At 44.1% G+C, this 27019-nt stretch overlaps 2 protein-coding genes across 7 annotated transcripts in view; one reads left to right on the forward strand and one right to left on the reverse strand.

The window, feature by feature from the left end:
* Positions 1–264: 264 nt before the first annotated feature.
* METTL9 (methyltransferase 9, His-X-His N1(pi)-histidine) overlaps positions 265–27019 on the reverse strand; it is a 32665-nt gene continuing 5910 nt past the window's right edge. The window contains exons 3-5 of one of the 2 annotated variants that reach the window (XM_060282999.2): positions 21105–21314; positions 17677–17861; positions 265–1010 (exon numbers count right to left, since the gene is read on the reverse strand). In XM_060282999.2, the coding sequence (XP_060138982.2) occupies positions 808–1010; positions 17677–17861; positions 21105–21314 (598 nt within the window). In that variant the 3' untranslated portion in view covers positions 265–807. Of the gene's footprint in view, positions 1014–17676; positions 17862–21104; positions 21315–27019 lie in introns of both variants that reach the window. The other variant, XM_035131400.3, reaches the window with a different exon arrangement.
* On the forward strand, positions 4080–16446 carry IGSF6 (immunoglobulin superfamily member 6). Of its 5 annotated transcripts, none has more exons than XM_088656676.1 (6): positions 4095–4319; positions 4693–5046; positions 6920–7026; positions 8450–8515; positions 10647–10727; positions 11410–16446. In XM_088656676.1, exons 1-6 carry the CDS (start codon positions 4253–4255, stop codon positions 11449–11451), a joined length of 717 nt encoding a protein of 238 aa, XP_088512802.1. In that variant the 5' UTR covers positions 4095–4252; the 3' UTR covers positions 11452–16446. The 5 variants fall into 5 exon arrangements, with proteins under 5 accessions (XP_088512804.1, XP_034987297.1, XP_088512802.1 ...); XM_035131404.3 differs by having other exon boundaries at positions 4101–4319; positions 8450–8488; XM_088656678.1 differs by lacking the exon at positions 4693–5046 and having other exon boundaries at positions 4080–4319.

Consider the following 27019-nt stretch of genomic DNA (forward strand, 5'->3'; position numbering starts at 1 on the left):
TTAACCCCTGACCATTGGGCCATGCAAACTGGGGCTGATGGGAGTTGGAGTCCAACAGCATCCGGAGAGCCAGAGGTCCCCCCACCTGTGTTAAAGGATTGTAGGTAGCTGGGAAATAGTTCATCCCAGGTTGTTGCAAATTAAGGGTTTACAGTGCTGAATGATACAGACCACAAGGCAACTTCCTATGTTTACATGCACACACCCAAGTTATCTAAGGCTACACAAGACTCTGTTTGCATAAATGAAGATTGGATACATGAGTCATCTCAAAAAAAGTTTTATTAGCATGATTAAAAACATGTGCTGAAGACCAACAGATAAAATAACTTCATCAACATGGAAGAAAATCCATCCCAACACTTGATAAAATCCAGTTTTTTTATACTGGATGGACAGCTTTATTGCCAGTATTCTCGCATGTCCTTGAAAAACCAGCTGCACTGGGTCAGTTTATGTAGCTTCCTGGCTATGGCTGGATCATGATCCTTATCCATAGTTAGGTATAAAAATATCTTCGATTTATTGTTGGATTGCAGGTGCATCGTGGGGGGTTTAAGAAATCATCAACAGAAGAGTTCTGTCTTTTTTAAAAAAAAGAAAGAGTTCTTTCCCCCCCCCCTTCCAAAACATACTACAAAGAAATTAGTATTTTGACCTTTAGACTTCATACATGATGTCGATTTAGAATGGATAACCACAATTTTATTTCCTCCCATCCTGTAATTAATAAAAACCGAGAAAAAACCCCGAAATCAAAATGCTTCATTCACAGACTGCTTCTTGGGTTTGACTCAGAAGACACATTTACACTGGTTTGAGGACGAAGACAGCATCATCTAAGACATAGTAGTCATTATACATGTCACCTTCACATAAGTACGGCAGTCTAGTGAACGCCTCTATGGCAAAGCCAGCTTTCCTGAAAACCTCTGGCAGGCTGTTCACCTGTTCCTCCCACGTCTGTCCTTTGATTTCCAAAACTTCGGAAGGTTTATCCCACTTGCCACCTACTGAAAAAGAACATGGGGTTCGCGTTAGTTATTTATCTCTATTTAAATCTGTTTCACTTTGTCAGAGAGAGGACTGGCAGGAAGCAGACCTCTCTCCCCACACGCACAAACTGGCAACAAGACGGGACAGAGAGCAGCAAGGCAGGAAGGAGGTTCCAGGGCTCTAGCAGCATCCTGGAGCCTCGGGAGATAGAGGAAAGGGGAAGGAGGTTCCAAGGCTCTAGCAGCATCTTGGAGCCGCAACTGCAGTTGGGAAGCAGAGAAGGGGCGGATGCAGGTTTGACACAATGGGGATCCGTAGTGGCGGTAGGAGGGGCATTTTGGGGACCAGTCTTAAAGGCTGGGTCAGAGCCTGCCAGACGCCATTGCAGGCTTCTGCCCCACGCTCAGCAGACATGATTTGAGACATCTCAGCACTGTATATAGAATGCACAATAAAACTCTGAAAATCCAGACGATGTGTGGAGTGCTTACTCGGGAGCAGCCACCCCCCATCCGTGACACACTTATTCTGCCCTTTTGGCCTAATGGCTCTAACAAGGCAGGCTGCGAATCTGTTAGGAAAGGCAGAAATTACAACAACAAATCAAGAACAATAATGGACAAATCCTATGAGCAGTCAAGAGCTGTAAAGCCCAGAGCAAGCTCTTCCCAAACAGCCAGGCAGCATCCAAAGGTGAAAAAAAAATCATCTTAATCCATCTTCTAAAAACCAGGAGCAAGGGAAAGAAACCTCCTTTCCCTATTAGGTCAAGAAATGCAAATTCCCCTCGCTGAAACATGGATGGGTATATGGAAAAACTTGTGCACAAACTGAGAGTACTTGATGGAATTTATAAAAGTTAAATTTATTAAAACCTGGTTTGCCTTTCCAATTTACAAATTCCTTAAAGATAATGATATTAATTCCCCATTGCAATCTGCCACAGTTTGGAACTCATGATGAGATCCCCCCCTTTACCATTTATGTATTACTCCTCTGTGTTTTTCTTTATCCCAATACTGCAAAACTGATTAATTAAACAGTGTGTCTCCCTGAAATCTTATTATTACTATTCTCCATATTTCTTGGATTAATGAATGTAACTGGGTGGTGTTGGTGTTGGGTGTGGTTTTGTTTGATGTCATGAGCACCTCATTTTGTCTATAATGAAAAATCAATAAAATTAAAAGAAAAAATATATACCGCTCCTTTATTGTAGTGGTTATTGTAAAAAGTACCAGATAATTTTAATCATTTGGTTTCTTCCAAATTATTCTACTTTCTTGCAACAATAGGTAGGAGAGTTATTCCCCAATGCTTGAATTTATTTCCTTCTATGTGTGTGCTTCTGCATTCAAAACTCCAAAATGTTTATTTTTAAATTGTGGGACAAAATGAGTACATGAACCGTGGGAAGCGATACCTCTCTCAAACCACTTTCAAGGCTCTTGAAAACTATTGCCTGCCTCAGTCTAAGTTGTTCCAGTATTGCCAATGTTCAAAATGCTCTTTCATCACTACACAGTGTGGTTTCTGTGAGTGAAGTGGCAAAGCAGTTTGGGTGATAGCCACTTCATTCCCAATTTTCAAGAGAAAGGAAGTGCAGGGACCATATGACCCACCATGTGAAGACTTACGACAGAGGCAGTAAAACTTTTGCAGCCCAAAGAAACTCAAGTGTTAGAAACTCAGAAGATAAGCAAATTGTCAAATGACACCTTAAACCTAGGTTATGGTCGCCACAATGGGATGTCTAGAGCCATACAGTGATGATGATTAATCTCTTTCTATACCGCTTTATATTTTAAAGAAAAAATCTCAAAGCAGTTTACAACACATTAAGACATCAAATAAAACAATCCAGAATAAAACAAATTCAAGCTTTAAGTATTTCAGATCCTTCTCTAAGCAACATATTGCTTTCCACTTTACCTGCTTAATTTAAATAGATGCCCCATAGCAGAACTCTAGGAAGCCAGTGTGGTGTAGTGGTTAGAGTGTCAGACTAGAACCTAGGAGATCAGGGTTCAAATTCCCCACTCTGTCATCGATCTCTCTGGGTGACCTTGGGACAGTCACAGCCTCTTTACCTACCTTATAGGGTCCTCGCAGAGATTAACCGAGAAGCGGGTGTGAACCATGTACTCCTCTTTCCCAGCTCAAAATTAAAATTGATATTGGTACTGATAGGAGTAGGTTTGTCTAATCCGCTTTTTAAAAGCCATGCAGCTTGGCGGCCACCACTGCAAATTCCATCTTAACCATGCACTTTCTTCCAACATTCAGCTTTGTTGGATGTCCTCAGGTTCTAGTGCTATGAGATGGAGAGGAAAACAGAGGGGGGGGAGGGGGGAAGCCATGCGCTTTTGATGCCTGGTGTGGATGTGACCTTAAACCCTGTTGCTCACATGGCCCTCTCCATAGTACTGCCTTGTGAAGGGCAAGAGAAAACAAGGTGTAGTTGGAACTGTGCACACTCCTCGAAGGAAAGATGGGATAGAAAGCATAATGATTATAATCTGTCGACTTGGTGAGCGTCTCTCCCTCTTTCCGTTTGCTTGAACCAGATGTAACAATAGGAATCTGCTGTTTTCAGGAAAGGATAATTTGGGACGCGGGTGGCGCCATGGTCTAAAGCACTGAGCCTCTTGGGCTTGCCGACTGGAAGGCCAGCGGTTTAAATACCCTTGATGGGGTGAGCTCCCGTTGCTCTGTCCCAGTTCCTGCCAACCTAGCAGTTCGAAAGCACGCCAGTGCAAGTAGACAAATAGGTACCGCTGTCGCGGAAAAGTAAACGGCATTTCCGCGCACTCTGGTTTCCATCACGGTGTTCCGTTGTGCCAGAAGCGGTTTCGTCATGCTCGCCACATGACCCGGAAAGCTGTCTGCGGACAAACGCTGGCTCCCTCGGCCTGAAAGCAAGATGAGTGCTGCAACCCGACAGCCACCTTTGACTGGACTTAACCGTGCAGGGCTCCTTTACTTTTACTTGTTACTTTAGTTAAATAATTCTTTCCCCTCCTTTTTTAAAGGTTCCTGAAGGGTAGTGTTGTAAGGATTTCCCAGCAAATAAGCCGAAAACAGTTCCACAGAGAGACACCCTGTGCTTTATTTTACATCATGTAAATACAGAGCTAGGAACTTCCTCAGTTGTGCAATATGAAGAACTGTAACTGACAAGGGCTCTCCATTCCGTCTCCACTTCAGTTCCACTTTCTTGAGCTGAAACCCTTTCAGAGGAAACTTTGCAGGCAAAATGGCAATGTTCAAGCAATGGATTCTGATTCTGGTGCTGCAATTTATCTGGGTGACGTATTATGCAGGTAAGGAATTCTCTCTTTCTCTCTCTCTTAATCCTTTCTGTTGTCATTAAGCTTTAAAAACAACAGCTCTTGCAGAAAGCATGAGAACAAGATTTATTTGAGAAAAACTCAGGCAGAGGTGGGGTGAGGCAATTGACCAAAAAAACAGTGGGGGCAGGGGGAAGCTAATTTCCTCTATCTCTGCAGAATCATGCACAGGATTGGGTTGTAAGTCACGCTAGTGGAGGTGATGACTGGAGCCTTCAAACGGCTTGCGGAAACTGTGCAATTAACAGGTAACAGCAAGCTCCCAGATTGTAATATGCAGAGAACCGACTCCTCGCCCTTTTTCAATTGACTTTCTCATCGGGGTATGTTTATTCCTCCTCAATAGGTGCCGACTTTTGCAAAGTGACAGTATCTCAACCTCCATTCATGGAAGGCTACCCTGCATCAAAATATATCACTATACCGTGTACTTTTTCTGCTCAGGGATGCCCCACATCCACTCCGACCATTCTGTGGTTTCGATATCTTGCGCGTACCCATGAAGCCTTGTGCACTCCCTACTGTATAAACAGCACAAAGTTCAAACTGGTTCACTCAAAATCTATGAACCAGGCTCAGCTTGAGATCAAAGAAATCAATGAAGAAGACAGCGCAATTTATTTTTGTGGGGTAGCAATTTCAAGTTCCAATTCCTCCACCTCCAAGCAAACTGGAATCGGAACAGTGTTAGTGATAAGAGGTTGGTTGCTACTTTATTCTTTTGAGCGGGGAAGGGTTCTCTTTATTATTTTAAGGAGGTTTGTATCTAGTGCTTTTTTTTCCCTAAAAAAAATGTTTAGGGGTACTCTCATTTTCCTACTCATTTTGAATTACTGCCCTTCAATGAGGCCAAACTTAGATTCACAAAATGTTTAGGGGTGTGCGTACCCCTGCACACCCCCCCCAGAAAAAAGCCCTGTTTATATCTCACTTGCAGGTCAAAGACTGCTCCCTACGAATACTATTTTAATAAACGGTAAAGCAAATTCGCTAAGGCACATGCGGAAGATCTCAGGCTCAATCTCTGGCATCTCCAGTTAAAAGGATCAGGTGGTAGGTATGGGGGGGGGGAGATCCCTGCCTGAGACCTTGGAAAGCTTATGCCAGGCTGCTGGACTAATGCTCTGGCTCTGCACAATGATTTTCATACTGTATATTCAAACTAATCAAAACCAGAGAGATACAAAGCAAGCCTAACTCTCTCTAACTCAGTTGGTTGATTCACATGATAAACTATGTAAAAAAAATTTTTTTTAATTGTCCAGTAGCACCTTAGAGGCCAACAAAGTTTGTTCTTCCTGCCAACCTAGCAGTTCGAAAGCACGTCAAAGTGCAAGTAGATAAATAGGTACTGCTCTGGCGGGAAGGTAAACGGCGTTTCCATACGCCGCTCTGGTTCTCCAGAAGCGGCTTAGTCATGACCCGGAAGCTGTACGCTGGCTCCCTCGGCCAATAAAGCGAGATGAGCGCCGCAACCCCAGAGTCGTCCGTGGCTGGACCTAATGGTCAGGGGTCCCTTTACCTTAAGTTTGTTCTTAAACCATAGTTTTAAGTGATAAACTATGGTTTACGAAGCTGGGAATGGGCTTTTGTCCTGCGTGTTCCTCCCTTGTTTTGGTGCTTCAGCCCAATTTGAAGAGTGTCTTGCTATCTCAGAAGCAGAAAACTCTGTTTTAATGTCTGCTTGATAACCAGGTTTCTAAAACCATGGTTTGATCTTAGTTTAAGATCCTGGTTAGGAAACCAGCACTAAGCAGCAAGTTTTGAGTGTAATGGGAAATGGTGATTTGCTTTCATCCTGACTGAAGTGCTGAAGCTGGTGTTTCAGGGAAGGAGGAGGAGCTTGCAGACCTGACCGGTTTTTATAAATAGCGGCATATAAAGCTGGAACCATTATATCTGAACTGGCCTAGCAGGCTCTTCTCATGTTCTGATGGTCTAGACCAGGCATCCCCAAACTTCGGCCCTCCAGGTGTTTTGGACTATAATTCCCATCATCCCTGACCACTGGTCCGGTTAGCTAGGGATCATGGGAGTTGTAGGCCAAAACATCTGGAGGGCCGCAGTTTGGGGATGCCTGGTCTAGACTCCTCAAGGTGGAATCAAAACAAGAAACTGGAAACACAGAACCTGAGGTCTCTGCAGTTCTTTGGTGGACTTTTAGGACATATATGAATAATCATTCCCATTTGAACATTGTACCTGCAAAATATAACTTCATATGGAACTCTTTGTGACATCTACATAGGTCTTTATATACAAATAACTTGCACAATCTGTTGTGCCTTTGGGTCTTCAGCTGGATTACATGGTGACCTCTTGCCACCCAGGTCTAGATGCTCCTCCACACCTACTTTTTCTCTCCTTCCCACTCCCTTCCTTACATAGAAGAGCCGGTGGTTTGCTTACTTTATGCTCCGTCATCACTGTTTTTAGGTCTCAGATGATGGTTACGTGTTCCTTTTTATAAAATCATTAAAAAGCACAAGAAAATCATCACTCATACTATGCCAATAATGCAAACTTAAACTAAACTAACAATATTCTTTTTGTCGCTCTTATTTTTAAAAAAGGGAGTGGAACATACAGCCGAGGAGTTGAGTACAGCATGCTGGCCATCTCAGTTACACTCTTCCTCTATCTTGTTGCCTTGTTGGCAGTTTCTAAGTTATTCACTAAGGTATGTTCATCTCTCTGTGTGTGTCTCCTCTCTCTCAATCTCTCTCCTATACCAGATCCTAACAGCTTTACAATGCTTTCAATGAACAAAACCCAAGACCAAGCCTTGGGTTGCAAGTCTATTTGCTGTGAAAATATATATTTTTTTTAATAAAAGAGGGCATGTGATTATGACACCCGCGCCACTTCTGCAAATTCGGTTGGTGCCAAGCTAGATATGTGAGCCACATCCACTTCTTAAAAAAACACACACCCCAAAACTGGGAATATACATAGGAAGCTGCCTTATGCTGAATCGTACAATTGGTGCATCTTCTGATTTGGACTATTGCAATAGTCCTTACGTAAGGCTGCTTTTACAAAGTTATGGAAACTGCAGGGCCTGAATTTGTGGTGGTTCTGCTGAATGGAGCAGGTTATACGGAGCATATGACTCTTTTGTTACAACAACTCGTTGACTTACTGGTTTACTTCCATCCCCTCAGCCTTCAAAGCATTAAACAAGGGCTACCTGCTACCTGCTCCAATACAAACTTGTATCAGATGAACCTCTCCTTTCTCCTGCCCAATTTGAGGTGTGTTTAGTAGAGACGCAAGAGGAGGGGCCCTTTTCAGTGGCTGCACGCTGGCACTGGAATTTTCTCTCTTGGAAGGTCTGCATTGCCCCCTCTTTGATGGCATTCTGTCTAAATGACAAAACCCTCTTTTTTGGGCCTGGCTTTTGGTCTAGCAGCTGAGTTGGCCACTTTTCACTGGATATTTTCTGCTGCTTGCATATATCATTTAGTGCTAGATTTTTTTATGATACGATACTTATGCTTATTTCATTTGTATATGATTTGGGGGGCAGTTTTAAAATATGTTGGCACACTGATGTATTTTATCCACTAAGGAACTCAGGGTGGGTTATATCCCCCACCCACCCCCAAGTACACTGCAGTTACATCCACACCATATATAGTTTGTTAAGGGTGCATTTGTAGCTCTGTGAGGGGTAAACTACAGTTCCCAGGATTCTTTGCAGGAAGGCATGTGTTTTTAATTGTGTGGTGTGGATGTGACCTGTATCTTCGCAATCATCACTTCCGAGAGGTGGGTTAGGTTAAGAGAGCATGCAGTTTGCCCAAATTGCTCAGAGAGCTTCCTGCCCATGCAGTGATTTGAACCTGGGACGCCACAGTTTAAATCCCACACTCTATCCGTATCTCCATTTTTCACCCAACATGACCTGCTCTTCAATTTAACCTCCCAAACATTTTACTTCTCCATGTGACAGGTGGCTCCCATCACTATGGTTCCTTGAAGGCAACAGCAAAAATACCCATTGCCACATCATCTCCAATCTCTGTAATGTTTGCTTAAAAGAGAGAGGGGGGGTACCAATCCCCTTTGCTAAAATGCATTGTTCACCTTTGTTTCCACAGCCTAAACTCAAGAAAACAGAGAGGCATGTCAATGTTTGCGTAAGTGTTTGCAATCCTGTACACAAGGTAGTTAATGAATTCTCCAAGGGTGAATCTTTATATGAGCAGGAAAAGGAACTACCCACGCAAAGGAGGGAGGTATCAGCAAGCTTGGGGTTTGCAGAGGGACAAAAAACTTTAGTTAAAACCCCAGTTCTTAAGAGAGACACCCTTCCAAGCTACTCAGTGAGGCCTAAGCATGTTCAGTAGCCACCCTTGAGAGAGAAACCCCCTTAGAAAACTGGGGGAAGAGGGATTATCCTGAAAGAAGACATGGCTGGCTGGAACCCTGAATATGATCTTTCCACATGGCAACACCTGGGTGCATGTCCAGCCTGTTGCATTTCAAATCTGCAGTGGGCTGGCATATGGCAAGCCTTTAAAAAACCCCTGCAATCTTATACACACAACAGCTGGAAGATCACAAAGTTTGTAGGCTACACAACAGTCTATGGCGAGTTAATTCAAAGTCTCCAGGGAACCGCTGCTGCTGCTGCATATGACGTCCATAGCTGCCAAGTTTTCCCTTTTCTCGCGAGGAAGCCTATTCAGCATAAGGGAATTTCCCTTAAAAAAAGGGAGAACTTGGCAGCTATGATGACGTCTGAAAACAGATGTGTGCAGCCTCATCTCCTGACTGAATTTCTCCAGCTGGGGAAATGGAGCCAGACTACGACTGCTGCCAATCTGGAACAGAGGTGGGGAAACTGCAGTCGATTTGAATGCTGCTGGACTCCAACTCCTTATTGGTCCTAGCCGGCATGGTCAGTATTCAGGGAATTTAGGAGTCCGACAACATCCAGGACGCAAAAGTTTTCCCCTAATCCATTTCTGCTTTAGAAAGGAGGACCAGAAAAGTAAGTGCACCACAATGCACCACTTTATGCTGAGACGGAAACACAGAATTCTGCTGGGGTTGCTTCCTCCTCCTCCTTCCTCTTGTGGTGTTACGGGGAAGAGAAAGGGAGCACATGCGCCGCGTGGGCGGCTCTTGAGGTAGCCAGTTTGCATGGCTAGCAATAGGAACAGCAAGGTCCCTTCCTCATTGGGTCTGCCTGGTGACAGAGCTCCATGGGGAACAGGCAGGTGATGGGCAGAGGGCTGACACCTGACACTCAAGTGTGCTGCATATGTGGAGACGGGCGCCTGGCTAGACCGAAACAAAAGCGAGAGAGGGACCAGCAGGGAACGAAGCAATGCAAGGAAGAGGCCTGGGCCTCTGCTTGGCTAAAGCTGCCACCCTTTCTCTTTCGGAGGCACCTTGACCCATGTTTCCTCTTTTCATTGCTGCCGTGTTTAAATGGGATCGCTTTCATTGCATGATATCATTACAGACGTTGGTATTCCAAATGGTACTTTTCATTGTGTATTACAATTTTATTATTTAGTTATTTCATGTCATTAATGTACATGGGTTTTGTAGTTAATTATGAATGTTTGCATTTTAAGATTTGTGTAACTGGTTTTTATACTTGGAGACCACTTAGAAGTCTATTTGGGCACTGAGCAATATATTAATAATAATAATAATAATAATAATAATAATAATACAGTGGTGCCTCGCTTAACGAATGCCCTGCTTAACGAAATTTCCGCTTAACGAAATGATTTTTCGAGTGGAGGTTGCCTCGCTAGATGAATTCGTTTTATGAAAAATTCGTCTAGCGAATTGCGGTTTCCCATAGGAATGCATTGAAATTCAATTAATGCGTTCCTATGGGCAAAAAAAAAATTAAAAAAAAATTCAATGCATTCCTATGGGATTCGCTAGACGAATTTTTTGTTATAAGAAAAGACCTGTGGAACGAATTAAATTCGTCTAGCGAGGCACCACTGTAATAATAATAATAATAATAATAATAATAATCAGCTTGCTGTTATTTGTCAGGGCACACTGACCAACTTGTGCTCCCTTCCACAATATAACAGCAAAGAGAGGGATGGCTGGAATGGTCTGATCTGGCTCTGTATAAGGCTATGGTCCTGCAGCTGATAAATACCCCGCCCTACAACTGTTAGCAACAGTCATGTTTCCTATTGCATCAGCAGTGTCAGAAGGGGTCATTTTCTCAGTTTCTGTTTTAAAAACAACAACCCACCAGGGTGCCCTACACTGCTAGGCAAGGACAAGTGTTCAAAGCCTCTTTTAAATTTCCAGGGTGGGGGAAGCAAAGCAGCCGTTTGTCGAGCAATCGCAAAGGAGTTTGGCAAAAAGAGGCACAACAGGCAGCGGAGGCATGTAAGTAGCCAGGAGCACTGAAAGGGGGCAGGAACTGTGTTCATACGGGCAACCACAGCGCATCAGTGACAGAAGGGGAAAGGAACCAATTGGGCGGCAGCACAGAGGCTGGGTTATAGGCTGTGCTACTTTGCCAATGTTGCTCTAGTATTCTAAGTTTAGCAATGAATGCAAAAAGAATTATTATGTCTTGTCTGTGCTGTGACTTGGCACCTGTCCTTCCTTATCCATTTCAACCTGGAGGTGGCATAGCTGTTCTGACAATAGCATAATTCTTCCTGCAACTCTCACAGAAATGTATCTTGTATAAATGGGAATGTCGCAATGAAAAACAAGCTACAGAAAGTAGGCTTAAAAATACAACAGTATTACACATACCGTAAAGATTCCGGACAGAATAATATTTCATAGAAAGCTAATCTTTTTGAGCTTGCCAATGGATGCCAGTATGGTATAGGGATCCCTTCACTGAGTAAGCTCTCGGAGAATTTGCAATTGTTTGGGAAGCTGGTATAAGTTTTCCTTTGCTGGTATATGGATATATGTGGTATTTTTTAAAAACAACAAGAGAGAGAGAAGTGCGGTGCACCACTGCAGCAAACATCACTCTTTGGGATCAAGTTTTTTTTGTTTTATTGCACACTAGCAAACTACTGAGCATGCTTCGCTTCTTTTCTTGCAGGGACATTTGGATAAAAGCCACAAAATGGATGAATTATCATAGCAGATGCACATTCACGGGTTCGGTAGAACTGGAAACGCGATTCACACATTTAACATCCGAAGGGGGGAAAGTGAGCTTGATATAGCAAAAAGCTCCTACCTATTGTGTCATACTAAGCTAGGGCTGCCATACGTCTGAATTTTCCCGGACATCACCAGGATCTCAAAGGCGGAACTGATGTCTTGGGGTTTTTTTTTTTTGAAAGGCAGCACCTTGTCCTGGATCTTGTTGTTGTTTAGTCGTTCAGTCGTGTCCGACCCTTCGTGACCCCATGGACCATAGCACGCCAGGCACTCCTGTCTTCCACTGCCTCCCGCAGTTTGGTCAAACTCATGTTCGTAGCTTCGAGAACACTGTCCAACCATCTTGTCCTCTGTCGTCCCCTTCTCCTAGTGCCCTCCATCTTTCCCAACATCAGGGTCTTTTCCAAGGATTCTTCTCTTCTCATGAGGTGGCCAAAGTATTGGAGCCTCAGCTTCACGATCTGTCCTTCCAGGGAGCACTCAGGGCTGATTTCCTTAAGAATGGATAGGTTTGATCTTCTTGCAGTCCATGGGACTCTCAAGAGTCTCCTCCAGCACCATAATTCAAAAGCATCAATTCTTCGGCGCTCAGCCTTCTTTATGGTCCAGCTCTCACTTCCATACATCACTACTGGGAAAACCATAGCTTTAACTATACGGACCTTTGTCGGCAAGGTGATGCCTCTGCTTTTTAAGATGCTGTCTAGGTTTGTCATTGCTTTTCTCCCAAGAAGCAGACGTCTTTTAATTTCGTGACTGCTGTCACCATCTGCAGTGATCAAGGAGCCCAAGAAAGTAAAATCTCTCACTGCCTCCATTTCTTCCCCTTCTATTTGCCAGGAGGTGATAGGACCAGTGGCCATGATCTTGGTTTTTTTGATGTTGAGATTCAGACCATATTTTGCGCTCTCCTCTTCCACCCTCATTAAAAGGTTCTTTAATTCCTCCTCGCTTTCTGCCATCAAGGTTGTGTCATCTGCATATCTGAGGTTGTTGCTATTTCTTCCGGCAATCTTAATTCCGGCTTGGGATTCATCTAGTCCAGCCTTTCGCATGATGAATTCTGCATATAAGTTAAATAAGCAGGGAGACAATATACAACCTTGTCGTACTCCTTTCCCAATTTTGAACCAATCAGTTGTTCCATATCCAGTTCTAACTGTAGCTTCTTGTCCCACATAGAGATTTCTCAGGAGACAGATGAGGTGATCAGGCACTCCCATTTCTTTAAGAACTTGCCATAGTTTGCTGTGGTCGACACAGTCAAAGGCTTTTGCAAAGTCAATGAAGCAGAAGTAGACGTTTTTCTGGAACTCTCTAGCTTTCTCCATAATCCAGCACATGTTTGCTATTTGGTCTCTGGTTCCTCTGCCCTTTCGAAATCCAGCTTGCACTTCTGGGAGTTCTCGGTCCACATACTGCCTAAGCCTGCCTTGTAGAATTTTAAGCATAACCTTGCTAGCGTGTGAAATGAGCGCAATTGTGCGGTAGTTGCAGCATTCTTTGGCACTGCCCTTCTTTGGAATTGGGATGTAGACTGATCTTCTCCAATCCTCTGGCCATTGCTGAGTTTTCCAAACTTGCTGGCATATTGGGTGTAGCACCTTAACAGCATCATCTTTTAAAATTTTAAATAGTTCAGCTGGAATATCATCACTTCCACTGGCCTTGTTATTAGCAGTGCTTTCTAAGGCCCATTTGACTTCACTCTCCAAGATGTCTGGCTCAAGGTCAGCAACCACACTACCTGGGGTGTACGAGACCTCCATATCTTTCTGGTATAATTCCTCTGTGTATTCTTGCCACCTCTTCTTGATGTCTTCTGCTTCTGTTAGGTCCTTACCACTTTTGTCCTTGATTATGGTAATCTTTGTACGAAATGTTCCTTTCATATCTCCAATTTTCTTGAACAGATCTCTGGTTTTCCCCATTCTATTGTTTTCCTCTATTTCTTTGCATTGCTCATTTAAGAAGACCCTCTTGTCTCTCCTTGCTGTTTTTTGGAAATCTGCATTCAGTTTCCTGTATCTTTCCCTATCTCCCTTGCATTTTGCTTGCCTCCTCTCCTCCGCTATTTGTAAGGCCTCGTTGGACAGCCATTTTGCTTTCTTGCATTTCCTTTTCCTTGGGATGGTTTTCGTTGCTGCCTCCTGTATAATATTACGAGCCTCCATCCATAGTTCTTCAGGCACTCTGTCCACCAAATCTAAATCTTTAAACCTGTTCCTCACTTCCACTGTGTATTCATAAGGGATTTGATTTAGATTGTATCTTACTGACCCAGTGGTTTTTCCTACTTTCTTCAGTTTAAGCTGGAATTTTGCTATAAGAAGCTGATGATCTGAGTTACAGTCAGCTCCAGGTCTTGTTTTTGCTGACTGTATAGAGCTTCTCCATCTTTGGCTGCAGAGAATATAATCAATCTGATTTCGATGCTGCCCATTTGGTGATATCCATGTGTAGAGTCGTCTCTTGTGTTGTTGGAAAAGAGTGTTTGTGATGACCAGCTTGTTCTCTTGACAGAACTCTATTAGCCTTTGCCCTGCTTCATTTTGAACTCCAAGGCCAAACTTGCCAGTTCCTTTTATCTCTTGATTCCCTACTTTAGCATTCCAATCCCCTGTAATGAGCAGAGCATCCTTCTTTGGTGTCATTTCTAGAAGGTGTTGTAAGTCTTCATAGAATTGGTCAATTTCACTTTCTTCAGCACCAGTAGTTGGTGCATAAACTTGGATTACTGTGATGTTAAAAGGTCTGCCTTGGATTCGTATCGAGATCATTCTGTCATTTTTGAGATTGCATCCCATCACAGCTTTTGCCACTCTTTTGTTGACTATGAGGGCCACTCCATTTCTACTACGGGATTCTTGCCCACAGTAGTAGATATGATAGTCATCCGAACTGAATTCGCCCATTCCCTTCCATTTTAGTTCACTGATTCCCAGGATGTCGATATTTATTCTTGTCATCTCATTTTTGACCACATCCAGCTTACCTCCATTCATGGTTCTTACATTCCAGGTTCCTATGCAATATTTTTCTTTACAGCATCGGACTTTCCTTTCGCTTCCAGGCATGTCCGCAAGTCAATTGAAAAATCATTTTTTCTTGGTGTTTTTCACCAAGGCAACCCTATAGCTAACATGTTAAATGTAAATGTAGCATTTACACCTTTGCCAGGAGCTGCCTAGAACTGGAATTAATTTCAGTGGGTTTACTTCGAGCAGGGGCTAATGGAATACAACCTATTTCATCGGAAAAGTCATTGAGTTTTTAGTGGTCCTCCTTCCTTTTCCCTTCATTGATTTCCATCTTCCCCACATTCTCCTGCCCACCCTCACCCTTCTTTGCTTAGTTTTAGAGCTGCCTGTGCCTTTTCAAAAGGTGAGCCCATCTTGTACTTCAGAGGCCCACATATCTAGCATCCTGATCTCAAAGCAAACACTGGTCTTTGAACCATGAGGAAACAAATGCCAATATGTGCTTGGTTGCCTTGCCAGGAAGTTGTGTTAAGTTTTATTGTACAGTTACCAAACAGGATCCTGGACATAAAGGTGTGGGAGAGAAACAGCAGCACCCCGGAAATCCTGAGAAGTTACAACCCCACAGAGAGAAACAGAACTGTAGAATTGCAAAGTAAGATATGGAAAACGCAAGAACGACGACCATTTCACAACTCAGGCCAGCTTAAGCACAGATTCTGGGGCCTAGGTCTTGCATGGTACATTATGGGGGCTCCCCCTAAATGGACCAGAAACAGCAACTCTGGTCCATGGTGGAGAATGGTGTGAACAACCAGTCCAGGGCACATACTGGGGCTGGTGACAGTTGCTGAAGTATCCCCTTTAAATTACTGGGTGGGTTTGCTATGCAGGAAAAGACCTGCTGAGGTGCAAGTTGCACCAAACATCTTAATTTCCCCAGTTCTGCTTTTTTTACCCCTCTCCCTTTAAGAGACCACTTCGTGCTGCTGCCTGTTAAGCATGCAGAGCAGGGAGCAGTATAGGAGAAAGCAGGAAGTGGCAGAGCAACCAGGGAAGGGCTTTGTGGGAAGGAAGTCGGGAAGCAGTGGTGGAGCAGCCAGGGCAAGGCAGGAAAGGAGAAGAGCAAGGAGGGCGGTGTTGTCTTCCCCCTGCAAGGGCACCTTGCCCAAGGTCCCTTCAAAACTGGCAACACACCTGTGGTTAAGAAGCATCTACAGGCATACAACTGTACTCCTGGGATTCTGCCCCGAACCTGGGTGCTGCAGTGACCAGAAGTGCATTTACACCAACTGCGCCCGTTCCTTATCAGATCTGGCCACTGTGATGCATGACTTAGTTGTATCCTATAAAGCCCTCTATGCTTGAGCCCTGGTTACAGGAAATATCGTAATTCCCTACACGAACCTGCCTGGGTGCTAACATCCTCAGGTGAGCACCTTCTCTCAGTCCCATCGACATCAGTGACACAGCTGGTGGTGACACAAGAGGGAGCCTTTTTCTGTGGCTGCTCCCACATTGTGTAATTTCCTCCCAAGAGAGGCTAGACTGGTTCCCTATTGATATCCTTCCACCAGCAGGCTAACGCCTTCCTAAGGCCTTTGAAAACGGAGGAGCGGACACTGGGCTGCGGACAGGGCAAAGTGGGTTTAAATTTTTGGTTTTGAATGTGTTCTGCTGTATTTTAATTATTGCTTTTAACTAGCTTGTTTTTATCGCTTTGTATTTCATAGTGCTGTTTTAAATGTTGTAAGCCACCCTGAATCCTAATTTGAGAGAAAGATGGAATATAAATACTAAAAACAACAATTGTGCGCACTCCTCAGTAGTGCTGAAGCAAGACCCCCCCCCCAAAAAAAGTTCTTTGTCAACATGGCATTTTATCAAAATTAATTGGGAAGTCAAATGTTTCTACTTTTGTATGTATGTAGTTCAAAACAGTACAAAAGCTAAGAGATCTGTTGTGGTGGTTCAAATGGGATCCCAAACGATAGGGTGCAAAAAGGGGTCTCTGGACTGTGCCCTGTCCCCTGGCCATGCACCATCAGCTCCCAACCACAGATCCTGGTTTGTTGCAAACTATAGTTTGGCATTTTGTCCGAACCAGGAAACTTTGGTTTGTGCTTTTCTCGCAAACCAGTTTGGAACTACCTCTTCCTCACAAGATATATTATTGCCACAAATGATGGTTTATAAGCTTACACAATTTTTTTAAGAAAGACAGAGAGAGACAACACATCCTTCCCACTTTTCATGAGTGGATGAACAAAGGGTGGGAATAGAAGGTAATGCAGAAACTGAACTTGTAAAGAAGAAAGCCTGGATTTCAAAGCCAGAACAAGTCTTTTCTCATCACCTCATTTCTCTTTTTCTTGCATGTTAACTTCCCCCATCCCCAGCAAAACACGACTGCCAAAATTTGAACGTATACAAAGTACTTTCTTGCATTTTGTCATCTGCATGATGCTGAGGTATGGGTATCTATTCCCATGGAAGAACAGACTCCCTACAAATTAAGATTTGTCTTTGTAGCTTTTGCGCATGATGAACAGGCTGTAAGCTTAGTTTCCTTCCTTTGGTTATTTTAAATTTGCTTTGTACAGTGGACATTATTGACCAAAATGCTGGATATGTGAGTTTTAAAAAAAACCACTCAGAACAAATCAAAACAAAAACTCAGAACCACACACACACAAAAAACAGAGAGAAAGAGAGAGTATTGGAAAAAATGAACTATTATAAAAGTCAGCTTGGGGCATGGGTGGAGTAGGTTCCTTTGCAACTACAACCAGCGTTCTTCGGGTGTGGAGACATAACCTCAACCAGGTATTGCTCCTTAAAAAATTAACGTGGTCCAGCCTTTTATTCTGACTACAGGATATGACTGGCTTAAGCCTCTAAATAAGTCCTCCTAAGAGGCACTTTACATACGTGGAGCCATTGTTGCTTCCATACAGCTCTGGGAATGTGGTTTGCCTGCACTTGCTGGCGTACATGTTAAACATTTCAGAGCAGCATGGGAGCAACCGTGGAAGTGAGGCCAGCCAGGCCACTCCAGGCAAGACATATAGCACCCATGGAGGATTCTAGGCAGGCTGTCTGCAATTGCAAACTGCTCTTGGGACACACCTGCAGAACAGATTCTCATGCAATTGCAGGAGTGAGGAAGTCCCCCTTTCCTTCCCTCCCAACCCCCATCAATCAACTGTTAAAACACTTACCATTCTCCACATATGGATGAAAGGGCAGAACCAATGCCAGGATGACTCTGCCTCTCGTAGGCTCCAGTACACTTCTAATATCTTTTAATACAGTCAATGGCTGATCACAGCGATCGAGAAGATTTAAGCAGCTGATGACATCGTACTGGAACCCTGTGCTCTGCCATTCGTTGATGCCGAGCACTCTGTATAGGTAGGGAGGGGGGAAAATGCTGAGGGTTACAACCAGACAAGGAGAGATTGTTCTCTTTCTGCCTACAACGATGTGAGGCAAAGTAAGCAAATAATGGGTTAACCTCTGCTCATTAAGTCTAGGCCAGTATGCAGACGATTCTGCAAAAGGAGTGTGGGCTTTATAGTGTTAGCATCTATTTTGCAGTGGGAGATCTGCAAATCAACATTGTACGTCTTACTCCAGAAAGATTTCATCACATGAACAGCAATTTGCTGGGTACATGCTGAAGAGGGAATAAACAGACAGGACCTTAAATTCTCTGCAGAGGAACTTGTCACATTTGCAGAACAGTGGCAGCCTAGAGTGTCTGTCATGATCGCAGATGTAATACAGTCAATAATTCCATCAGAGCCAGTGTTAGCATTATTATCTGTTTGCAATAACTTCAAAATGACAATTTTAATACAAAAGGGGTTGTATTAGCTTTGTTAGCTGCAGCTTTTCTTGAAATCGCCAGACACTAGAAAACTTGAACAGGTTATATCAGCTACAGTTGATACAGCAGAACTTGGCAAATAATGGGGCTGGAGAAGCTGACACATAATAGAAGCCTTTGTCAGGAGGCAATCAAAACAAGATGAATTTCTCTCATTTGTAAAGAAAAGGGAGTACTGTATGGCTTACAACTTCCCAGAGTCACAAGCATATTTTTTGCCAGAAACTCACCTCAGCCAAACAGGTCTTTGCACTTGTTCATCAGCATTACCCAATCTGGAGTCCTTCAGATAATTTGGACTACAACTCCAATCATCTCTGACCATTGACCATGCTAGCTAGAGCTCATGGGAATTATAGTCCAAAGCATGGGTAGGCAAACTAAGGCCCGGGGGGCTGGATCCAGTCCAATCGCCTTCTCAATCTGGCCTGCGGATGGTCCGGGAATCAGCATGTTTTTACATGAGTAGAATGTGTCCTTTTGTTTAAAATGCATCTCTGGGTTATTTGTGGGGCATAGGAATTCATTCATTTACTCCCCCTTCAAAATACAGTCCAGCCCCCCACAAGGTCTGAGGGACAGTGGACCGGTCCCCTGCTGAAAACGTTTGCTGACCCCTGGTCCAAAGTATCTGAAAGGTCACCAGATTAGGGACACCTACTTGATGCATTCTGATGGCCATACTTCTAATGTGATCTAAACCACTGGTCTTCAACTAGTGGGTCAGAACCCCCTAGTGCAGGCATGGCCAAACTTGGCCCTCCAGATGTTTTCGGACTACAATTCCCATCATCCCTGACCACTGGTCCGGTTAGCTAGGGATGATGGGAGTTGTAGTCCCAAAACATCTGGAGGGCCAAGTTTGGCCATGCCTGCCCCTAGTGGGTTGTGGCCTGATCCAAAGTGGGTCACAGCAGGAGCAGTACCGCAATGCAAATATATGGTAAAGGTTTAAGAAATAGGTCTCCAAATGCTTGCTTGGGTTAAAAGTGGATCCTGGGTCTGAAACGGCTGGATATACCTGTTCTAAATGTTCATTGTTTTCATTATATTCATTCAGAAAAATAAGAATGGGTTATTTTTAAAAAAGAAAAGAAATGATCATGGTACAGTCATCCTCCAAAACACAAGCTGTAGCTTCTGTCCTACTGCAGCTACAGCATTTAATTTTGGGGAGGGGGGGCAGAGGTGCAGGCGAGAGAAAGGAAGGAGGAACAAAAAAATTTCAAGAGTTAAAAGTTAAGAGACCCACAAAGGTAATTCAGGCTAAATTGGACACTAGAGATCTCCTTTGCAGTAAGTCAACAGCCCCTGTGTCTTGTTGTGGTTTGAAGCTGGATCTCAAAGCAGCAAGGCAAGTCAGGAGTTGCAGAACCACAGATAGCTCCAGGTGAGCAACTTGCTCTGATGAAGGTTGAGAGCAGACAGAACATCTTCAAGCCTCTGCCACTAGACTACGTCTCCAAGGCTCCACCCCTTGTGGATAACCTTAGGATTCTTAAAGGGCCAACCGTCTGGCACTTCTCCATACCCTCTTGCCTTGTTAGCTCCCTATACCAATGGACTGGCGAGGTACTGTGGGAAGCCTTTGTTTTCTCAGTCTCTGATACCTGTGAGGGTCCTGGCTCTAGACCTACAAGCCTTGACAGTTGTTCTCGGGGCTCCTGTCTGACAGCCTCAGGCCTAGTGGACTCTGGTCTCCACCAACAGGCTTAGAGCCCTAAAGCTGGCCCGGTTCCTTGTTTGGCTGCTTAGCTGGAGATTCTGCAGCCTCTGACTCAAGAGTCTTGATTGCTGCTGGCCTCATGGCACCAAGGTCCCAGCTGCACTACTACAACCACAAAGGAAGCGGGGTGGTGCTGTGGTCTAAACCACCAAGCCTCTGGGGCTTGCTGATTGGAAGGTCGGCAGTTCGAATCCCCACAACAGGTTGAGCTCCCATTGCTCTGTCCCAGCTTCTGCCAGCCTAGCAGTTCGAAAGCATACCAGTGCAAGCAGATAAAAAGGTACCGCTGCAGCGGGAAGGTAAATAGCGCTTCCGTGCGCTCTGGTTTCTGTCACAGTGTTCCACTGCGCCAGAAGCGGTTTAGTCATGCTGACCACATGACCCGGAAAGCTGTCTGTGGACAAACTCTGGCTCCCTCGGCCTGAAAAGTGAGATGAGTGCCGCACCTCATAGTTGCCTTTGACTGAATTGTCCAGGGGTCCTTTACCCACCGTACCTTTTTTACTACAACTACAACACGGCTATTGTCCAGCTTTCCTCCTTTCAGCAAGCGCAAGGGAAATGCACACATTACTCTCCTGCCCCATGTCTGAAAAACCACCAGAAAGGCAGGATGTTGTACCTTGGTTGCCGAACGCCTTGGAACTTGTATGTTTCGGCTCCTGAACGATCAAAAACCAGAAGTAAATGTTCCAGTTTTCTAACAATTTTCGGAAGTCAAACGACTGGCGCAGCTTCCTGCAGCCAATCAGAAGCCGCGTTTTGGTTTCAGAACATTTTGGAAGTCAAACGGACTTCCGGAACGGATTCCGTTCGACTTCCAATGTACGACTGTAAATCCTAATGAGATTTTTTTATTTTAAAAAAGCAAACAGATAGTATCTTCCCTAATTTGCAGAAATAATTATCGTTATCAGATAGAAATCTTGTAACAGCCTGTATGCTTTGAAAGACCATGGCAGAGGTGGGGGAGAAGATAGCTAACGTAGTATCGTTGACGTAGCACACAGCCCACTTAGCAAGCAATATACCTGTATTTCTTCTTCTGAAGTTGCCAAATCATAGTTTCAGACAACTCGGTAGCATAGGTTTCTTCAAAGTGAGGACTCATGACTTTTGTGACTTCTCCATCTCCTGCTCCTAAATCGAGAAGCCGACGGGATTTCCAGTCTGGATTTATTTTAAGCAGTCTCTGAAATTGTTCGGGTGAAAACACAAACATGGAACCTCTTCCCAGTAACCTGAAATGTTAAAAGACGATGAGGTTTTATTTGTTTATGAATGAAGTGGGCAAATTTAGGAAGTGGAGACAACATTTCTTTAATTTCAAACCAGTGCAGTCATAGCGATGGGAAACGTTTTAACCATTTCCAGAGTGGTTTAACATTCAGCCCCTATTTCTAGGGATTGTAGGTCACGTGAGCGGAACAGGGTTTTCCTAACAATTGTTAGCACCATTAACATCTACAGTTCCCAGGTTTATTTAGGGAAGGCCACGACTGTTTAGAGTGGTACGATACTGCTTTAAATGAATAGTGCAGATAGAGCTTGACCTGCGTTGGCCCTTAGCCAGCATTTAAAGTTGCCTAGTGAATAACTGCCTTCTGAACTGAGGGGCTCATCTTCCAGCGTCATAACTTTTATATTCCTGTTGTCTTTGTCCATGGAGTTTTCTTGGCAAAACACTGGAGTGGTTTGCCAGTTCCTTCTCCAGGTGGATCACATTTAGTCTAAACTCTCAGCTATGACCTGTCCGTCTTGGGCGGCCCTGCATGGCATAGCTCATAGCTTCTCTGAGTTATTCAAGCCTCTTCGCCAAAAAGGATAAAAGCAATGACAAACCTAGACAGCATCTTAAAAAGCAGAGACATCACCTTGCCGACAAAAGTCCGTATAGTTAAAGCTATGGTTTTCCCGGTAGTGATGTATGGAAGTGAGAGCTGGACCATAAAGAAGGCTGATCGCCAAAGAATTGAGGCTTTTGAATTGTGGTGCTGGAGGAGACTCTTGAGAGTCCTATGGACTGCAATAAGATCAAACCTATCCATTCTTAAGGAAATCAGCCCTGAGTGCTCACTGGAAGGACAGATCCTGAAGCTGAGGCTCCAATACTTTGGCCACCTCATGAGAAGAGAAGACTCCCTGGAAAAGACCCTGATGCTAGGAAAGATTGAGGACACAAGGAGAAGTGGACGACAGAGGATGAGATGGTTGGGCAGTGTTCTCGAAGCTACGAACATGAGTCTGACCAAACTGCGGGAGGCAGTGGAAGACAGGAGTGCCTGGCTTGCTCTGGTCCATGGGGTCATGAAGAGTCGGACACGACTAAACAACAACAAAGTGAAGAACTGCAGCATTTTACAACAAGCTTCCTGGCCCAATAAGAGAGACAACTTTCCACCTACTTGACATCCAACTTGCAATACCATGAAGCCTTATCAGGGGTGTCAAAACTTTTTTCAAAGATGGCCAGATTTGATGAAGTGAACATGCGTGAGAGCCGACCAAAGGGCCATCCAAAGTTGTTGAGCTTTTTTTAGGATTGAAGTTGTTGAGCATTTTTTATGATTTTACCCCAGGAAATAAACACCCACAGGCGCGAGATTAAACCAACTGGCGGGCCAGATTAGGCCCCCGAAACGGACTTTGGACTTGCCTGCCTTACATGCTGAATTTAGATTCAAAGGCATTAGAGGAGAAGAGGACTCAAAAAAGGTTAGCTTTAAAAGGACAAGCGTGACAAGGAAGATGATTGTAAAAGAATAGAAGAAGAAGAAACAGACTGAAAGAGATGCTGAAGATGACATCGTTAGAGCAGTGGGAAAGGAGATTAATATTTTAAAACGGTATAAACTAGCAGCCAAGACCACAGTAGGTATCTGAAGCTTCCTTGTGCGATGGAAAAGAATGTGGAATGGCAAATGAGCCATTCATTAAGGAACCTGCAGCAGGGACAATTGGGGTCTCTGTGGATTGTATCAATGGCATCTCTCTGCTTGTCCCACTTTGAAGTCTATATTGTAAGATTACAGTAGTTGTGCCAGAGGTGCAAGTGAATGAAAGAATAAGGAGCGTGGGGGGGAATCCAGGGGGGAAAGAAAATAATTGGTTAGCAAGCGTCACAAGAGGGAAGCAATGTAGTCAGGTCAACCACAGGAAGGAGCTCAAGCTGAAGGGTAAAAAGGTGATCGGTGCCAGCGAGTCCCAGCTGCAAAGAGCAAAATCATGATCAAGAGAGAGGACACGGGAAGGAGAGAGAATGGCTGATGAAGACAATGAGAGCAGATAAAAAGTGGGGGAAAGTAAAAATGAACTGATGTGCATGGAATGTAATGGTCCAGAGGGAACTGCCATTTTTATAACGGGCGTTGGAAGAAAAACATGAAAGCAAGTGGCATTCACTTTTAAAAAGCCAACCCCCTGGCAGTACATCTGAGCATCCCTCACGTGAATGGGCTCAAGGGCATTATTCCTAAAGACGCCGCAAGAAGGCATTCAAAGCAACAAAAATCTTTTGGATTGGAGCAAAAACAGCGAGGATACAAGGGGAAATGCACTGCAGTCGACTGTGCACCCCACAGGAAATGTCTAGCTGAGAAAAATGATTGGCTTGTGACATAATTCCTCTTCTCTCTCTCTCTCTCTCATGTAAACTGCAGCAGCTCAGATCAAACTGTATTGCAGGGTAACGTGTAAAAGGGTGTGTTAAAAAAGAAGAGTCGTGGTATTTCCTTCACTCAGCTAAAGAGGATGTAGAGTCAGGCATGCATCAAAGGAAAACATAAAGCCTGGGGTCCTTGAGAGGGCCTGGCACTAAAGGAAACTGAGCAGCTGGGTGCAAATGCATGGGAAGGACTGCCGGGGTTGCATCTATGACTGGGATACAGGATGCATAGCTCTCAAGCAGCTGTCTGCCAGCATATTGCTTAAGGCGGCGTTAGGCAAGGCACGTCACCCTGGCAGGTGTTAACGCATGTCTCCCCAAAGCAACTGCTCCCACCTTACTCAACCTGAAGTTAGCAAATACTCCGCCCCCACACTAAGGGTTTGTTTCACTGTGTGTGCATGCCCAGTGGTCTGCACAACTAAAACCAGGTTCTTGAGTATTTGCTTATCCCCAAGGAGCCTAAGGTAGTGATTAATCTTCAGCAAAGGGTGACTCCTGGAAAACCTGCTCCCTGTCTCCTTGGCTTGAGAGGGCCTGACTGACTCCAACTACAAAAGCTGAGGCTGCTGAACAGACTCTTGGGCTGGAGTATTGTTTAGGGTAGTTTGTTGGGGAGAGGTTGCTCCTGTTGTGAATTTTTCTGTATCTTTATTTTTAGATTTTATTATGATTTATGCGGAAACTGTTCAAGTTGGTTGTGCACTTGTGTCCTTTCTGGTGTGTTTTATGTCTTGTTTATGATTGCTTTTGGATAGGTTTGTAATTACCGTATTTTTCATAAGACACACTTTTTTCCTCCTAAAAAGTAAGGGGAAATGTCTGTGCGTCTTATGGAGCGAATATGTGGTCCCTGGAGCCGAATTTCCCAGGGGCGAAAAGCAGATCGTGCTATTATTATTATTTTTTATAGAAAGAGCTAAAGGCTAACAAGAGAGAAAGAGGGGTGTTGAAAAGAAGCCACTCAGCAGCTGATTGCAAGAGATCAGGGAGGGAGATAAGGGACACTATCTCCCTTCCCGGCCCACCCCCTTGCCCAGGCCTCCATTGTTGAATGTTCTGCAGAGGGAGGGTTTTTGTTTCCCCAGCAACATGTGACTGGCTGATTGGATTATCTGGCTGATGATAGATTATCAGAAGCTGCAAAACTGTGAGTTGAACAGGATTTTTTCCCTTTGCAAAGTAAACTCAACAACTTTGAGCTGATCCTTTAAAAATGGGGCTTTTCCTCTTTGCAAAAGAAGCTGCACAACTGTGAGCTGATCTCCCCAAAAATGGGGCTTTCACCCTTTCCTCCTCTGAAAACTAAGTGCGTCTTATGGTCAGGTGCGTCTTATGGAGCAAAACTACAGTATGTATTTTTCCATGTTGTCAGCCACTTTCCGCACAGTTTGAACTGTGGAAAGGCGGCATACAAATGTATGTATGTATGTGCTCACAAGTACCCTGTGGAGTAGTTAAGCTGAGTGTGTGTGTGAATAGCCCAAGGCCCTCCAGTATCCTATATGGTTGAGTGGAGAATCAAAACCTGTGTCTACTCTAGGCTGAATCTGATGTTTTAATCAGCACAACACAACAGCTTATTTACGTAGTGAAGGAAGGTCTAGTGTGCATTTTGACCAAATATCTTTCCACCATAACACCCTCCTAAGCAATGTACTTTTGTTCCAGCATAACAAAACACCAAAGGCAATGAGGAGTCTTTCATTTTTGGCCATTCAGAGATGCAGCAGAAATAGAGCTCAGCCTCTCATTCAGGAAGGGGTGATGTGCGAGGGTTGGGAAGAGAGAATAACGGGAGAGAGTAAGTAAGCAACCCAGCATGGAGCCACAGGGTATTTTGTGGTTTTATATCTTGATTTTATTTTGTGAACTACCCTGGGACCCCCGGGTATAGGGCGGTATATAAATTTTAATAATAATAATTAATGTGGACGATCTCTTATCAAAATCCACGATCAGCCTGAAAGCAGCTGGGGAAGATGGAATTAGATTAAGGCTGTGGTGCTGGAACAGTATAATTCTTTCCCTCATGACTTTTCCTACTTTAAGTTGCCCTTCTGAGGTGTGATTTAGTCACAGGGTGGGGAAATGATTAATACTGTGCCTGCCCCCCCCACCCCCCCTTCACCTCTGCCAGTAAGTAGTGTGCACGTGTAATTTCAAGAATACTGATTTGGTAGTAGTACCGTAGGTCTCTTCCTCAGTATCACTGTTCTGTTTGAATCCAGAGGACCCACCCCCCAATAAAGCAGCTTTTTAAGTCTTCACCCAGCTTGAATGCCTAGTTATGGGCTCATTTCTAAGGAAGCTTTTCCTACAGTGAAGTCTGGCTGAGGGCTCCAGTTGCATTTTAGTTCAGTCTGTCAGCTCAGGCAAAGCTCAGGCACAGCAGAGGAGGTGGCCTTAAAGTGTACCAACAGACTGGCGTTTTTGTTTCAAGGACACTAAAGGGCAGCTCTCTCCATGTTGAGTACCTGCTCCAAGTTTCCTATGAAAATCCAGTTTTAACAGACCCTTCGAGGCAAGCAACTCCATTACAAACTTGGCTGTCTTCAGTCTCCCTAGGCTGAAGAGAATGGAGAACCATTTGATTATTGATTGAATACCATTCTCCCTGCTTCCAGAGGGTCAAAGAGAACAACAACTACCAGACCTTTAGAAGGCATCTCAAGGCAGCCCTGTTTAGGGAAGCTTTTAATGTTTGATGGATTTCTGTATTTTAATATTTTGTGGCTGGGGGAACCCGGCCAGATGGGCGGGGTATAAATAATAAATTATTATTATTATTATTACTACTACTACTATTATTATCTGTATACACTGATATATAGTAGTTGAGAGCAAAAGCTTTACAGCATGCTCCTCCTGAGTTTGGAAGCAAAGAGAACTGTTCCGGCTCAAATGGGATTTTTTATTTTATTTATTTCACAACTTTGATATACCACTCACAACTGGAACAACACCTCTAAGCTGTTTACAAAAAAACAGGATTTAAATATTAAAACGATGAATTATTAAAAGTGCTATTTAAAACAATCCAACAGCAAGCAAAAAGAGATTAAAGTACATTTCAGCATTCTACATCTCCAGGAAGGCTTGCCTGAACAAAAATGTCTTAAGCAGGCATTTAAATGTTTCATGCAGGGATGCTACCTATGGAGGAATTCTAGAAATCAGAAGTAGCTCCCCCGGCACCAGTGTGGAGAGAAAGACGGGGACGAGGGGGGTGGGGGTTAACGCCGTGTGGCTGTACTGGCAGAGGCAATCCAGCACTCGCAC

Source organism: Zootoca vivipara, chromosome 13 (genome assembly GCF_965207765.1).
Source record: "Zootoca vivipara chromosome 13, rZooViv2.hap1.1, whole genome shotgun sequence".
Lineage (NCBI taxonomy): Eukaryota > Metazoa > Chordata > Lepidosauria > Squamata > Lacertidae > Zootoca > Zootoca vivipara.

Bases quoted from the DNA above. Each gene is read 5' to 3' on its own strand.
- IGSF6 (XM_088656676.1), top strand. From the start codon at position 4,253: ATGGCAATGTTCAAGCAATGGATTCTGATTCTGGTGCTGCAATTTATC. The intron at 4,320-4,692 runs GTAAGGAATTCT...CCTCCTCAATAG, and splicing joins CTGGGTGACGTATTATGCAG to GTGCCGACTTTTGCAAAGTG. The intron at 8,516-10,646 runs GTAGTTAATGAA...TTAAATTTCCAG, and splicing joins TTTGCAATCCTGTACACAAG to GGTGGGGGAAGCAAAGCAGC.